At 35.3% G+C, this 16263-nt stretch overlaps 1 protein-coding gene across 1 annotated transcript in view; it reads left to right on the top strand.

Moving 5' to 3' along the window:
* LOC132104819 (A-kinase anchor protein 9-like) overlaps window positions 1-16263 on the top strand; it is a 62112-nt gene that overhangs the window by 19024 nt on the left and 26825 nt on the right. The window contains exons 3-8 of the mRNA XM_059510350.1: window positions 3711-3755; window positions 6773-6826; window positions 7976-8152; window positions 9837-9992; window positions 12216-12413; window positions 14145-15932. Coding sequence (XP_059366333.1) covers window positions 3711-3755; window positions 6773-6826; window positions 7976-8152; window positions 9837-9992; window positions 12216-12413; window positions 14145-15932 — 2418 coding nt within the window. The remainder of the gene's footprint in view (window positions 1-3710; window positions 3756-6772; window positions 6827-7975; window positions 8153-9836; window positions 9993-12215; window positions 12414-14144; window positions 15933-16263) is intronic.

Genomic DNA, 16263 nt, shown 5'->3' with positions numbered 1-16263 from the left:
CCATTCCTTTACTCCCTCTACACCCACGACTGCAAGCCTGTGCATGGATCCAACTCCATCATTACGTTTGCAGACGACACCACGGTGATTGGCCTCATCAGTAACAACGATGAAACTGCCTACGGGGAAGAGGTACAGCACCTGGCCACATGGTGCGCTGACAATAACCTGCTCCTTAACACCAATAAGACTTAGGAGCTCATTGTGGACTTCAGGATGAAGAAAGGAAGCATGCATGACCCCATCGGGATGGTTGTTGAACGTGTCTCCAGCTTCAAGTTCCTGGGAACCACCGTCTCGGAGGAACTGTCCTGGGCCACAAAGACCTCCAGCCTGGTCAAGAAGGCTCATCAGCGCCTTTTCTTCCTCAGGACACTGAAGAAGAACCAGCTGTCTTCATCCATCCTGGTGAACTTCTACCGGTGTGCGATTGAGAGCATCCTGACCAGTTGCATCACAGTCTGGTATGGGAACTGCTCAGTGGCTGACCGCAAAGCACGGCAGAGGGTGGTGAAAACTGCCCAGTGCATCATAGGGACACCACTTCCTGCTATTGAGGACATCCAGAGGAAACGCTGTCTACGTCGAGCTCGCAGCATTCTTAAGGACTCCTCTCACCCTGACCATGGACTGTTTAACCTCCTGCCCTCCAAAAGGCGCTTCTTGAGCCTCCGGACAAGGACCAAAAGATTCAGGAACAGCTTTTTCCCTACAGCTGTCTCCTTGCTGAACTCTGCCCTCTGACACCCCTCAAAACCCCCCACACCACACACACAAACTCCTCCCCCTCTACAACACTCTGACTGATTTATTTATTTATTCACAACAAGCAAAAAAACAGTAACTTGTTATTACCTGCACTACTGTCTGTTCATCCAGGAACACTGAATAATCCATTTGCGCACTGTACTGTCCATTGCACTAGTGTAATTATGTTCATATGTTCATAGTTCTGCCTATAGTGTACATACACTTTTACATAATCCACCTGTATAGTATGTTCATAGCACACCTATCTGTATATCATGCTTATAGTATTTAAAATCTGTAAATTATGTTCATAATACTTATCTGTATAGTTATTGTACATATTGTAGACCTTGTATATTCTGTACTGACTGCTTATTGCACTTCTGGTTAGATGCTAACTGCATTTCGTTGCCTTGTACCTTACATGTGCAGTGACAATAAAGTTGAATCTAATCCAATCTAATATGGTTTTAGAATAAAGAGCACAACCTGTATGTCAATATTAGACTTAATTGAACAAATTAATGACTGTATTGAAGAGGAGAAATGTGGTATTGGTATCTTTTTGGACCTTTTAAAAGCCTTTGACACCATTGATATTGATATTTTACTGCACAAATTACAACATTATGGTATCAGAGGTCTAGCACTTGAATGGTTCAGAAGTTATCTAAATGAGAGGGAATAGCATGTCCATGTCAATGATCATAACTCTACTTGTAAGCCCATAATTTTGGGGGTCCCCCAGGGCTCCATTTTAGGGCTACTCTTATTTATTCTATATATAAACAATTTTGTAAATTCATTATTCCATAAAATCATCTTTAGAGACGATACAAATTTGTTTACATCACATAGTAATCCAATTATTTTACAAGATATAGTAAATTCAGAGTTAATAAAAGTTGACTCCTGGTTCAAATGAAATAAAATGTCATTAAATGTAAGCAAAACTAATTTTATTATATTCAAATTGACCAAGAAAAAATTACTTAAAAATCCTGACCATTGCCTGATTAAAATGAATGACCAATTGATAAAAAGAGTGCATTCCACTAAATTCCTGGGGGTCATCATAATAATCTGAACTCTAGATTAAGTAGCCCTGTTCCTATCTCTAATATCGACCTATATTTAATATATAACTGTCTTTTCATGGTCTACTGGGATGTATGATTATATGTGTATGTATTTTTATGTCTGTATGGGTATGCTCTCGCATGCTTTCAGTTCATTTACCATCGTCTGGTTGCAGGTGGTAAATGTGTACCTTGTCTGTACCACTTTTTTATTTTTATATATTATTATTATTATTATTATTTTTTTTTCTTTCATAAACTATGGGCCCCCACTTATAAGCTTTTTTAGCTTCTTTGGGGGACCCATTTCACTACACCTAATTTGTATTTTCTGTACCCCCGCTGTATCATCATAGAATTTGCTGGTATTTGTGAATAAACTTAAACTGAAACTAAACTGTGAGCGCGCGAGTGTGACAGTGACTGAGTGCACGTAAGTGTGTGAGTGTGTGTAAATGTGAGTACACGTGTCCGAGTGTGTGTGTGTGTGAGAGTGTGCACATGAGTGAGTATGTCTGTGCTTATGAGTGAGTGTGTGTGTGTGTGTGAGTGAGTGATTGAGTGTATGCTTGGGTGTGTGTGTGAGTGTGTGTGTGTGAGAGTGAGTGATTGAGTGTATGCTTGGGTGTGTGTGTGAGTGTGTGTGTGTGTGTGTGCACGTGAGTGAGTGATTGAGTGTATGCTTGGGTGTGTGTGAGTGTGTGTGTGTGTGTGTGCGTGAGTGAGTGATTGAGTGTATGCTTGGGTGTGTGTGAGTGTGTGTGTGTGTGTGTGTGTGCACGTGAGTGAGTGATTCAGTGTATGCTTGGGTGAGTGTGTGTGTGCATGTGAGTGTGTGTGTGTGTGTGTGTGTGTGTGTGTGTGTGTGCACGTGAGTGAGTGATTCAGTGTATGCTTGGGTGAGTGTGTGTGTGCATGTGAGTGTGTGTGTGTGTGTGTGTGTGTGCACGTGAGTGAGTGATTGAGTGTATGCTTGGGTGTGAGTGTATGCTTGGGTGTATGTGTGTGTGTGTGTGTGTGTGTGTGTGTGTGCACGTGAGTATGTCTCACTGGATGTAGGTCAGACGTGAGTGAATGAGTGAGTGTGTGTGTTTTGGCTGTCCTTGCAGCAGATTAGCAGTGCTGGTGTGATCTTGCTCTATTCTCTCAGTGTGTCCGTGTGCTTTATCAACAGAGGTTTCCTCAGGAAACCAGCTTAGCTTCACCTCTCTCTGTGAGCCATCTCTGAGAGTCTCCTCTGTCTCTGTCTCTGAAGTGTGGTCTGCAGGTGATACACATTCGGCAAAGTTTCTAATGCTCCTCCAACATCCTCCCGCAGCTGTTGCCGTGGAAACAACACTTGTGACTGTGCTGAAATCTGTCAGATCTCAGACTCTTGTTCTTGAGTGTATATGTGTGTCTGATGGGTTCACTGCGCTCAACTCATATTCCTGACCTACCACATTAACTAGTAAACATCAGTGTAACTCAAACTTCAAGTCTCATTTGGTTACGTATTGCTTGTATTATTAATAAATAAATATTTTTTCATTTATATTAGCACACCTCTCATCCATTTATCAATACAAAAAATATTTATTCATTTTCATTAAGCTCATTATTATTGTGTTTCTGTGTCTGCGTCTCTGATCTGGATGTAGGTCAGACGTTCATGCATCAGTGTAATTAGCCGTGATCCGCACAAAAGGCCGTTCTGCTTTTATATCTGAAGTGTGGAGACAGATCACTCTCTTTCTCTCTTCTTTGCACTTATTTCATTTTGCCTCTTTTTTTAAAATCATTTCGGTCTTGATGAATGACCCACTAACATTGAGGGCTCAGAAAGTGGAACAATGTAGAAATTAATTGCACATGTGACCTCATTATGTTTTCTTTTCTCAGCCCGAGAGTGAGGTCTCAACGACAGCCGAAGACTGTTCATCTGAGGTAAGATCCATCTATATATTTATCTATTTATTCAAGCACATTTTCTCCTCCAAATATCAAGACAAAAGCTATTTATTTATTTAATAAATAAGCACATTTCTCCTCCGGTTATAAAAAAAAAACATTTAATTTATCTATTTATTTATCTATTTATTTATTTAGATTAAGCACATTTCTCTTTCAATTATCAAGACAAAAACTATTTATTTATTTAATAATTAAGCACATTTCTCCTCCGGTTATCAAAAAAAAAAACATTAATTTATTTATCTATTTATTTATCTATTTATTTATTTAAATTAAGCATATTTCTCCTCCGTTTATCAAAACAAAAAATATTTATCTATTTATTTATTTAGATTAAGCACATTTCTCCTTCAATTATCAAGACAAAAACTATTTATTTATTTATTTATCTATTTATTTATTTAAATTAAGCATATTTCTCCTCCGTTTATCAAAACAAAAAATATTTATCTATTTATTAATTTAGTTTAAGCACATTTCTTCTTCAATTATCAAGGCAAAAACTATTAATTTTTTATCTATTTATTTAAATTAAGCATATTTCTCCTCCGGTTATCAAAACAAAAAATATTTATCTATTTATTTATTTAGTTAAAGCAAATTTCTCCTTCAATTATCAAGGCAAAAACTTTTTTTTTTTTTTTTTTATCTGTCTATTTATTTATTTAAATTAAGCATATTTCTCCTCCGATTATCAAGACAAAAGTATTTATTTATTTATTTAAACTTAACACATTTCTCCTTCAATTATCAAGACAAAAACTTTATTTATTTATTTATCTATTTATTTATTTTTTTTAATTTAGCATATTTCTCCTTCAATTATCAAAACAAAAGTATATATCTATTTATTTATTTAAATTAAGCACATTTTCTCCTCCAGTTATTAATAGAGAAACTATTTATTTATTTACATTCATTAAGCATGTTCTCCCTTCAAATATAAATGCAAAAACCATTTATTTGTATATTTAATAATGGATTTATTTTCCATTAAGTTTATTAAATATATTATTTTCATGAAGCACATTTTCTCCTCCAGTTCTCAAAACAAAAACTACATGTGTGTTTATTTATTGATTTAAGCACATTTTCTCTTTATCATTTATCACATTATCGGAAAAGACTATTTATGTGTTTATTTATTCTAATAATGACACATTTATTATATTTGTATTTTAATATTAATTGCATTTGTTTGTATTGAATTTAATTGTAAAAATGTCAAATTAATGACAAGTTGAAATGCGATCGATTAGACGTCTGTGTTTTATGAAGCGAGGGTTTATGTTTTTTTATTCTCAGGCCAGAGTTTGGTTTTGTTAAAGACTCGGGGGGGGGGATGGGGACGAAACTGTGCTTGTGAGTGCTTTATGATGCAGCACAAAAGAGAAATCCAGAAACCTTCACCGCTTGGTCCTCTCCAGCTCTCATGCTCAATGCACCATGTGACCTGCTGGTTGCTAGGCAGCCAAATCATACAAAAGCTGCCTGAAATTTCTGACCAAAGTTTCACAGCCGTGCTTCTGATCAGAGATCGACCGAAAGAAGTTACTCTTAAACAAGAAGTTTTTGTGTTTCATTAAAAAAAATATATGTTTATTTTATTTTTCCTAGCTGCATTTTCTCCTTCAATTACCAAAAAAAAAAAAAGAAAGCTCTATCATGAAGCACATTTCCCTTTTTCAATTCTCAATACAAAAACTATTTATTTATTTATTTATTTACTTTTCCTTAAGCACCTTTTCTCCACTTTTCAGTACAATTTTGCATTTGTGTAAATTAGGATTTGATCATTTTCAAAATAAAATTAAAAAAATTTAAGGATTAAGCATTTTGTTTAGTTTAAATAGCTCAACATTTCAACTCTACATAATTGTATTCGTTGTACTGGCGTTCGTTTAAAAAATAATAGGTAAAGAATAAATTAAGTATATATAAAATCAGTGAAAGTATAGTTAAGAGAGGTATAGAATAAAATAAGTTAAATAAAATATAAAATAAAATAAAAATATTATATATATATATATATATATATATATATATATATATATATATATATATATATATATATATATATATATATATATATAAATAAATAAATTAAAATAATACAAAATTATAAAAACAAATATTTAATTATAAAAAAAATAATGACATAAATATAAGGCAGGTAAAATAACTTTTAGAATAGCGATGATCTTAATAGTAATAAAAAAATTCACATTATTACAGAATTTGTCATGAAAATATAGTGAAAAAAACATAATGGTCCTACAAAAAGGTGTTTATTTTCTACATGTTTTTGTGAAATTTTTATCTATTTATTTAAATTAAGCATATTTCTCCTCCGGTTATCAAAACAAAAAATAATTATCTATTTATTTATTTAGTTAAAGCACATTTCTCCTTCAATTATCAAGGCAAAAACTTTTTTTTAATTTTTTTATCTGTCTATTTATTTATTTAAATTAAGCATATTTCTCCTCCGATTATCAAGACAAAAGTATTTATTTATTTATTTATTTATTTATTTATCTATTTATTTATTTTTTTTAATTTAGCATATTTCTCCTTCAATTATAAAGGTATAGAATAAAATAAGTTAAATAAAATATAAAATAAAATAAAAATATTATATATATATATATATATATATATATATATATATATATAAATAAATTAAAATAATACAAAATTATAAAAACAAATATTTAATTATAAAAAAAAATAATGACATAAATATAAGGCAGGTAAAATAACTTTTAGAATAGCGATGATCTTAATAGTAATAAAAAAATTCACATTATTACAGAATTTGTCATGAAAATATAGTGAAAAAAACATAATGGTCCTACAAAAAGGTGTTTATTTTCTACATGTTTTTGTGAAATTGAGCGTGTTTATATGCAGGAATCTGTGTGTTTTGTGCAGATTGCATTGTGTTTGTGCAGATGTTGTCCTAAAAGCACTCTCTGATGAACTGACAGGTAAATGGTTTCCACGAGAGGACAGAAAGTGGTTTGACGTCGTCCATGATCGGGGTACAGTAATGATAAAGCAGTAATCTCTCTCTCCTGCTTCCTCTGAGACGCAGTGTTTCTTCTGATGCACTAACCTCACATTTCCTCTTTCTTTACCTTCGTCTCCGAGGCTCAGCTGCTTGTGAATATGATAATGCCGAGGCCACGGATGCCGTTCTGTGGCATTTTAACCACGCTCACTTAATTCACCACATGAATAGGGGAAAACAGGGCTGCTTGGCATTTTGTCGGCTGTATATTACATTGGTGGAGGGGGGCGTTTAAAGGCCGTATAACCTGCTTGTATAAGAGAGCCATTTAGCTTTACAGGGACTACAACCATCGACAGAAAGGAAAAAGATTAGACAAAAGAGATTTAAGGACAGATACAGTACCAGTATTATTGATGATGATTTGTCTATAAATTAAAATATCTTATTTCTGCTAAATGTAAAAAAAAAATGTTTGCGTGAAGATTAAATATTCAAACATAGGAATAAAACAAGCATCATAGTCAGGATTTAGCAGTGTTATTTTAATATAATTGAGATAATGTAATAGTTTTTAATAATATAAAACTTTTTTTATGCTATTTTTCATGTGTATTTTCATTTCATAGTTTTGTTGTTTTTATACTTTTAAATTTATATAGATTTAATTAATTTAATTGTGTTACTTCAGTTATTTTAGTGCATCAAGTTCTTTAACTAATGAAAATAAAATGTTTACTTTTTATATTTTTTTCTTTTTATTTTCCTCTTTAATTTTAAAGTAAATAAAATACATTTTGTTTTTTAAAATACATTTTTAAAAATGTAATTAAAATAAATATATCTATAAAGATTTGAGTTATTTTTAATAAGGTTAAACTAGCTTAATAATTAATATTTTAATAATTAAAATGTTAAGCATTTACTTAGTTTAATAATTAATACAAATGTTAATAATTATTAAAAAATAATATATATTAAAAATATGTTTATACAATAAAAAAAAAATACATTTTTAAAAATGTTTTTAGCTTTAGTTTTAGTGAAGGATAATAACCCTGGGATTCAGTAGGAAGTTCTCAGATTCTCTAGCTCTAACACCGGCAGGGTTTCTCTGCAAAGGGCTTTATAATGAACGCTCCTGAATCTGAGTCTTACTCTGTCCCGGTCTCTCCGGCAGGAGGAAGATCTGCAGCGGTCAGAAGTACACGTGGAGCCTGATCTACAGAGCAGCCGTCCTCAGAGCCGTATTCAGATCATGGAGGACGAGTTAGCCTCCAAGAACATGGCCATGGAGGAGCTGAGCCGCGATCTCGAGGAGATCAGGGCAGTGTTTGGAGCTGATGGAGTACAGCAGGTACATGTCCTCAGACCTGCGCTGCTTTCGTTAAGGACTCGTGAGTCACGCTGGATGAGTGGGTGATGGATGGATGATGGATGCCCACGCGTGACACTGATACGACCTCACTGTGATTAGGCCGAGCGGATCTCATAGCTGTTCACATAACGTCTCTGTGTGACTCAGCTTTGAAGAATGCGAATTGTCTTTCTTCTTGACATTGACTCAATTAGGCTGCCAGGAAAGTCACTTTCTGTCATGTAAATCTGCAGGGAAAGCGTTTCATTGAAATATATGCGGTCCCCTGCTGTTTGGGACATGAGAAGGTTGTTCAATTATGTTTCATAACGGAGTGAAATCTCAGACTTTGCTGAAATGTGCAAGTACGTCTATTTCATTGGTGTATAATACATCACAGCTTATTGGCATTGAGGCATGAGCATGCACATTACTTTATGTACATTTTTATGAATGATTTACACTAGTGGTCTACCGATATATCGGCCGATATTTGGCATTTTTCCAAATATCGGCATTTTTATTTTGATGCTTATGAGAACTGCAGCATCTGTGCACACACAGGACACTATTTACTGAATACCATCTTAGATTTTTAGTAGTTATAGTCATTACTTCACAGATAAAAAATATTAATCACGTTGAAGGTCTCTTTTACTCGCCTTAGTCCTCACGCACTGTACAGATTTACAGCTCCAAGTAATTTTATATTTGATAGTTATGCAGCTAGGCCTTTGTGGCTACAAAGAGTGTTAATAATTTAAATAAATGTGATTCCGTATATAGACAAATTAGAAAACGCAAACACAATGTAAATGCATAAATAATTGGATTTTTAATACCTTATGAAGACACTTATGAACTATAAAATAGGAAACTTTAAAAACTATTAACAGAAACAAATATTTTAAGAGGTAAACAAGGAAACATTAGTTTGCCATGAAAATATTTTGTATCAAATAATGCATGTGAAGCATTGGGTGACTTAAAGCTCATCTCCTTAACAACAACAAAAGTTGTGCTTTAAATGTAAAATCAGAGGCTTATGTTCGTGTTTGTACATTAATGAAATACACTGAACAATAATCCCAAATTTGGTCTGATCCATGAATTAATGAATATGAATTAAGAAGCCAGTGAATTAAGTGCTAAAGTAAAACGGCTCTATTCACAGCTTTCAGTCATGTGACTGGCTCAAAAACCTCTGGTTAAAACATGTATAGAACTATAGCACATCCGGCCAATTTTCTCTCTGTTCCAATCCTAAAATATATAAATCACTTCCCAAAAGGATAAAACAAAGATATGTGAATAAAATGCAAGTTTTGGTCATTAGCAATCCATGTAAAGCACCCGTCGCATTTCAATCATTTAAAACAAAGGGCCATTCTTAAACATTTAATGTGAAAACACTTTAAGTTTCTTTAAAACAGTGATATTAAAAGATGAAATTCAGCACACCCTTTATTGATGAAGCATGCTTTATGCCTGAATATGAATGCTATGCACTAAATGGTTAAGCGTTTTCTTTGTAATTGTTTTCCGTGATAAAACATTTAATATTAAACGTTGCGCGGTTCATCAGCTTGCCTGTATGAATTATGCATCATCAATTTGGCCTTTAAATACATTACTGCTACTTCTGACTTACTACTTCTTGTGTGGTGTGGCTTTGTTTCCTCAGCTGCAGGACTTCGAGGAAGCGCTGAAACAGAGGGATGAAATCATCACGCAGCTCACCTCTAATCTGCAGCAGGCACGGACCGAGAAGGAGGAGGTGATGAGGGAGTTTCTGGAGCTGACGGAGCAAAGCCAGAAACTCCAGATTCAGTTCCAACAGGTATCAGACCTGCGCTTCATGAGTCATTAGCAGTTCTGTTCGATCCTCAAAAGCAGTCAAAACACTTCTGAGCTTTATTATGTTCTAGCGCAGCCTCTAACAATAAAAAAACAACTGTAACAAGAGCTGTAATAGTACTGTAACGATAATTATAGTGATAGCTATAATAAGCTATTACTTTGATAACGATAATAACTAACAATACTATAGCAATTTCCTAACTATACCAAAAAACAATAACTATAGGTATAATTATAACTATAACGTTAACTTATAATTACTATAAAATTAGCGATAACTATAGGAATTACGTTAATAATAACTTTAACTATAGTTTAGCGATATTTATAATGATCACTGATAACTAGCATTTACTGTAATGATAACTATAGCAATTACTCTAGTTGTGAAATAGTTATGAAAACTATAACGTTAATTAGTGGTAACTATAAAAATAGCGAAAATGATAGCTATAACTATAGCAATGATAACGATAACCCCTAAAAATAATTATAGCGATATGTATAACTGCTAATATAATGATAACTACAATGCTAACGATAGCTTTAATAACAATAGTGCTAATAAATATAGCAATAACTATAGTGATCACTCCAGTGATAACTATAATAATAACTACAACTAATGTTAACTAATGTTAACTAATGTTAACAATGAAAATGACAAAAATGGTAACGATAACCTTAATGATTTTTCCAACGAAAACAAACTATAAATAACTATGGTGCTAGCGACAATTTTTATGATAATTATAAAAATAGCAATAACTTTAGCAGTAACGTTAACTATACCCATGATAAGTATAACAATAATGATAACTAAAAGGCTAACGATATTAATGATTGCTATAGTGCTAACGAGGACTATAATGATAGATATGATGCTAACGATAACTATAATGATAACTATAACTATAATGATAACTATAGCAATTACTCTAGTTATAACTATGAAAACTATAACGTTAATTAGTGATAAATATAAAAATATGATGATGAAAATTATAGCTATAACCCCTAAAAATAACTATAGAGAAATGTATAACGGCAGCTATAATGATAGCTATAGCGCAATCGATAACTATATTGCTAGATATGATGCTAACGATAACTATAACGATAACTATAGCAATTACTCTAATGATAACTATAATGCTAACTGTAACTAACTAATGTTAAGTATAACGTTAAGTACTAACTATAAAAATAGCAAAAACGTAGTGATAACTATAATTCTAGAGATTGTAAGTATAACAATAACTATAGAGCGATTAACTATAATGATAACTAAAAATAGCAATAACTGTACGTATAACTCCAATTATATCAATAAAATAGCGAGTATAACGATAACTATAATGATAGATATGATGCTAGCGATTACTATAACGATAACTATAGCAATTACTCTAATGATAACTATAATGTTAACTTTGACGAACTAATGATATCTATAACGTTAAGTACTAACTATAAAAATAGCGAAATCGATGGCGATAACTGATTAAAGAGATTATAAGTATAACGATAACTATAATGACAACTGTAAAAATAGCGATAACTATACGGATAACTCCAATTATAGCAATAAAATACTGAGTATAATGATAACTATAATGATAGATATGATGTTAACAATAACTATAGCAATTACTCTAATGATATCTATAATGTTAACTGTAACTAACTAATGATAACTATAACGTTAAGTACTAACTATAAAAATAGCGTAAATGATAGCGATAACTATAATTATAGAGATTATAAGTATAACGATAACTATAATGACAACTGTAAAAATAGCGATAACTATACGTATAACTCCAATTATAGCAATAAAATAGTGAGTATAATAACTATAATTATAGCGATAGTGTTAGCGAACACTGTAATAACAAGACAAGATAACGATGTAAGTTAGTATCTATGCTAGTATCCTTACTGATAACGTTCTGCCGCAGTTTTGTCGTCTGCCGCTTAAAATCCTCAAACTGTTTAAAGTCGGGTGGATTCCGCATGGATTAGCATAAAAAACATCCACCCACATATAGTGTGAAGGCGGTAAGTAGCTAAAACCTTTTGACTGATACATTCGTATTAAAAGAAAACTCAAACTCCTGCTTGTTTTTATTATTGTTAAAATAAATGTGGTTTATCGTTGTTTGTTAGTTTCTCTGATACAACGCTTTCAATCTTTCCTCAGCTGCAGGCCGGTGAGATACTGCGTAGCTCCAACATCAGCTCCACCGCCGCAGATCTCCTCCAGGCCCGTCAACAGATCACGCTGTACCAGCAACAGCTGGACGAGAGGGACGCACAGGTCAGAGGTCACCAGGAGAGGACGCAGGAGCAGCTGTTATTGATCGCGCAGCTTCAGGAGAGTCTGAGTGAAGCAGAGCGGGTGAGTTCAGCCCAAGGCAGCTGTTTCCAGTCATAAGCTTTGCTCAAATCAGGCCAAAAAAATAGTATTGTTCATGTTTATGGCTAATGCTTATTAAAGCAACCAAAGCAATCTGTACACTAGATGAGGTCAAATAAACCATGCATACCAGTCGATATTCTATTGATTTGTTGTTATTAGTGAAAGAGCAACTTCTGATTAAATAAAAAAATACATTTCCCAACTAACAATCATTGCAATTTAAATTAATTAATATAATTTTAACCATTTTACAGTAAGACGTAAATATGCCGAAAATTTAACTAGTTAACTTAAATGCTCAGACAATTAGTCGACTAAACCTTGTTGAATAAATATGATAAAACTAAAACTGAAAGTTCCATTTTACACAGGACTAATTAAAAATTGCTGACAAAATTAACACTAGAATGCCGTTATAGGCCCCTGAAATTCAAGAAATGAGGCAAAAATGTCATTTTATGAATTTTTCATCAATATCTGTAGGTTTGCAAATATGATTGTATTTTTATGCAGTTTAATAAACAAGGATCTCATATTGTGTATCATTTTAGACTCAATATTGTCTTTTTTGCTCAGTTTCAGAAAAATAACTATTATTTATACGTTGATATGTATAACAGCAACTATAATGATAACTATAGTGCTAAAGATAACTATAATATAGTTAACTACAACATTAAATAATGAGAACTAAAAAAAATTGCAAAAATTATAATAACTATAATGATAATTGTAGCGAAAACTAGTGACAACTCAGCTAGCGATAACTAACTATAAAAATAGCAATAGCTCTACCAATTACTATTAACCACAGCCATGATATGTATAACGATAATAATGATTTCAAAAACATAAACATAAAAAATAGTGCCAATCAAACCACAGCAGTTTTCTTTACTAAACGAATCCAAGTTTTAGAACGAATCAAGTGAGTCAGTAATTCAGTGACTCGTTCATAAAGACTATAGCTGCGTCCTAAATGACGCACTGTACACTTATACACTATATACTGTGTTCTAAAGTACTCTGTGTACTCAACCATGTAGTGTAGGATTTATATAAAGTTATTTTTTTTCTTTTCATAAACAGAGTTTGATAGCCCCTCCCCCTTCACTACGTTATTAAAGCTGCCGTAGTTCAACATTTCACACTTCGTTTATTTAGTTATTTAAGTGCATCATCCGGGTATTTAACGTGCACTTTTTCTTTTAGGAATTTTCAGTGTGAACACACAACACTACAGTATACTACAAAATGTCATAGAATAGTTCATAAGTACACGATTTGGGACACATCTAATCACTTGATTAGTTTCTTAACGGATTAGCCTTTTGACCGAGTTTGATCAGTTGAATGAATGATTCAATGACTCACGCATTAAAACAGTGACTCGCTGCCACCTACTGGAGGTTTTACTTTCATAATATCATTTCATATTTCAGTATTAAATAAAAAAACATTAATGCTCATTAATCATCATTATTTATCAAAATATTTATTCTAAACTACTTTTTTTGTTCAATGCTTTTCTCATTTAACACAATATTGCCTTCAAATGAGCTTTTGCGAGTGAATTCTAAGCCAAAATTATTGTGCTATTAATTAGATTTGATTAAATGGCACATCATGTTATTGATTAATTAAAAACCAGACAGCTCTTGATCAAATACAACTACTTTCAACTAAAAAAAAGTTTTTTTCCATCATAAGGTCCGCATACAAACTGAAGAGTCGTTTACGCAGAGTTTACGCGAGAAGGATCTACTGAACACTGAACATAAGCGTCTGTTGACACAGCTTAACGATCAGCTTCTGACTTCCAAACAGCAAGTGGAGGAAGTCAACAAACATCTGTCAGCGAAAACCCAAGAACTAGACGCCTGTGAAAAAGAGCTCTCCGCGTCCAGACAGAAAGAGCGCATGTCGTCCGGAGAAATCCTGCAGCTCATGAAGAGCGTGGAGGAGCTCCAGCAGCGCTGCCAATCAGAGAGACTCGAGGACGACTGGAGCCGCCGGATGGAGACGATGAGAGACGAACTGGATGAGATGTACGGTCAGCAGATCGTGGAGATGAAGCGGGAGCTTCGCACGCAACACACGACAGAGCTGGAGCGAATCCAAGCGCAGCACTGCTCAGAAACTGAGAAGATGGTCCAGCAGCATCAGTCAGAGCTGGAGAGGTGTAAAGCTCAGCTGTTCCAGAGCACCGGAGACGTCAACGTGCTAAACGTGAAGCTCGTCGAGCTCCAGCAGAAGCTGCAGGAGACGCAAGTGTTGCGAGAAAAGGCGGAGCAAGAGCTAGCGCAGACGAGAACAGATAAACTCGGTCTGGCGCAGGAGTTGGAGCGTTTGCGCGACGAGCTGCAAAGAGCTGAAATACAGACCCCAGAGAAAATACAACACACTGTTAGCGACCTGCGGGCGCAGCTAGATTTGGCGCACAAAGCCAATGGCGAACTAGAAGCCAAGCACGAATCAGAAATCACCAACTATAAGATCAAGCTGGAGATGCTAGAGCGGGAGAAAGACGCGGTGCTGGACCGCATGGCCGAGTCGCTGGAGTCCGAGCTGGATCACTTGAGAACGCAGCTCTTGTTCAGCCACGAGGAGGAGCTCTCACGACTCCGAGACGACCTCACACAGGAAAACCAGCTCAACGTGGAGAACCTGCGCGACGAGATGGGCACGAGACACCGCGAGGCTCTCGACAAGCTGCGTTCGGTGGAGAGCGAGAGAACGGCGTTAGCTTCAGAGAGACTCGTGCTGCTCGAGGACATCGCCCGCCTTTCCTCGGACAACGAACAGATGTGTGCACGACTGAACGAGCTTCAGGAGGAGACGGAGAAGCAGAGAAACACCTTCTCCTTCGCTGAGAAGAACTTCGAGGTGAACTACCAGGAGCTGAAGGACGAGTACACGAGCCTGGTGAACGCTAAGCTACAGCTCGAGCAGCGCTTGATCAGAGAAGTCATGCAATACGAGACCAAACTCAGAGATCTGCAAACGAGATGCGAGGAGGTGGACGGGAAGACGCTGGAGACGGCTGAGAGCGAGAAGAAGAGCTCAGCCGAGCATCTCTCGCTGATTGAAACGGACACGAAACGTCTTGAAGACGAGCTCAAGAGGACACTGACTGGGAAGGACTCTTCAGAGCTGATGGAGAAGCTGGAGGTGAGTGAGAATGAGAAGAAGAGCTCAGCCGAGCGTCTCTGGCTGATGGAAGCGGAGCTGGAGATGCTGAAGAGAGACGGAGGCTGCAGTGTTGCTGGTGGGCTGTGCTCAGCGGAGACGCATCACACGCACATCAGGTCTTTGTCGGAGGAACTGGACGCTTTGCAAAACGAGGAGCAGCCGCAGCCGCAGCCGCAGAAGGGGAGAGAGAGAGAGACGCCTGCGAGTTCTCCAGCGAGCACACACACACACACACGCACACACACCGCAGCAGCAGCAGCAGCGCATGAGGATCAGCTTGCATCGCCCGACCGACTCCCGCAGCAGGTAAGAGCCGATGCTAATGTGTGACGAATCTGCATTTCTTTATGTCGACTCTTGAACTCGAGATGCAACAGTTGGCCTGTGTTTCCACTGCGTTGAAAATGCACCAGCTGTGCTTGATGTGATGCAGATGCTATGGAAGGCTTTCTCAGAGGATTAATCCATGCAGCACTGCAGGAGAAAACTGCATTTGAGGGCAGAGAGAGAACAATATATGTATATTTATGTGTGTGTGTGTAAGAGTGTAAGTGTGTAAAGGAAATCATTTTCCATAGCACATTTGAAGCCCATAAATGTATTTATTTTTTTTTTGTATTTTATATTATTTACAAAC

This window comes from Carassius carassius, chromosome 25, assembly GCF_963082965.1.
Source record: "Carassius carassius chromosome 25, fCarCar2.1, whole genome shotgun sequence".
Taxonomy (NCBI): Eukaryota; Metazoa; Chordata; class Actinopteri; order Cypriniformes; family Cyprinidae; genus Carassius; species Carassius carassius.
Note: the sequence above shows the minus strand (reverse complement) of the source record. Positions and strands in the feature narration are given on the sequence as shown.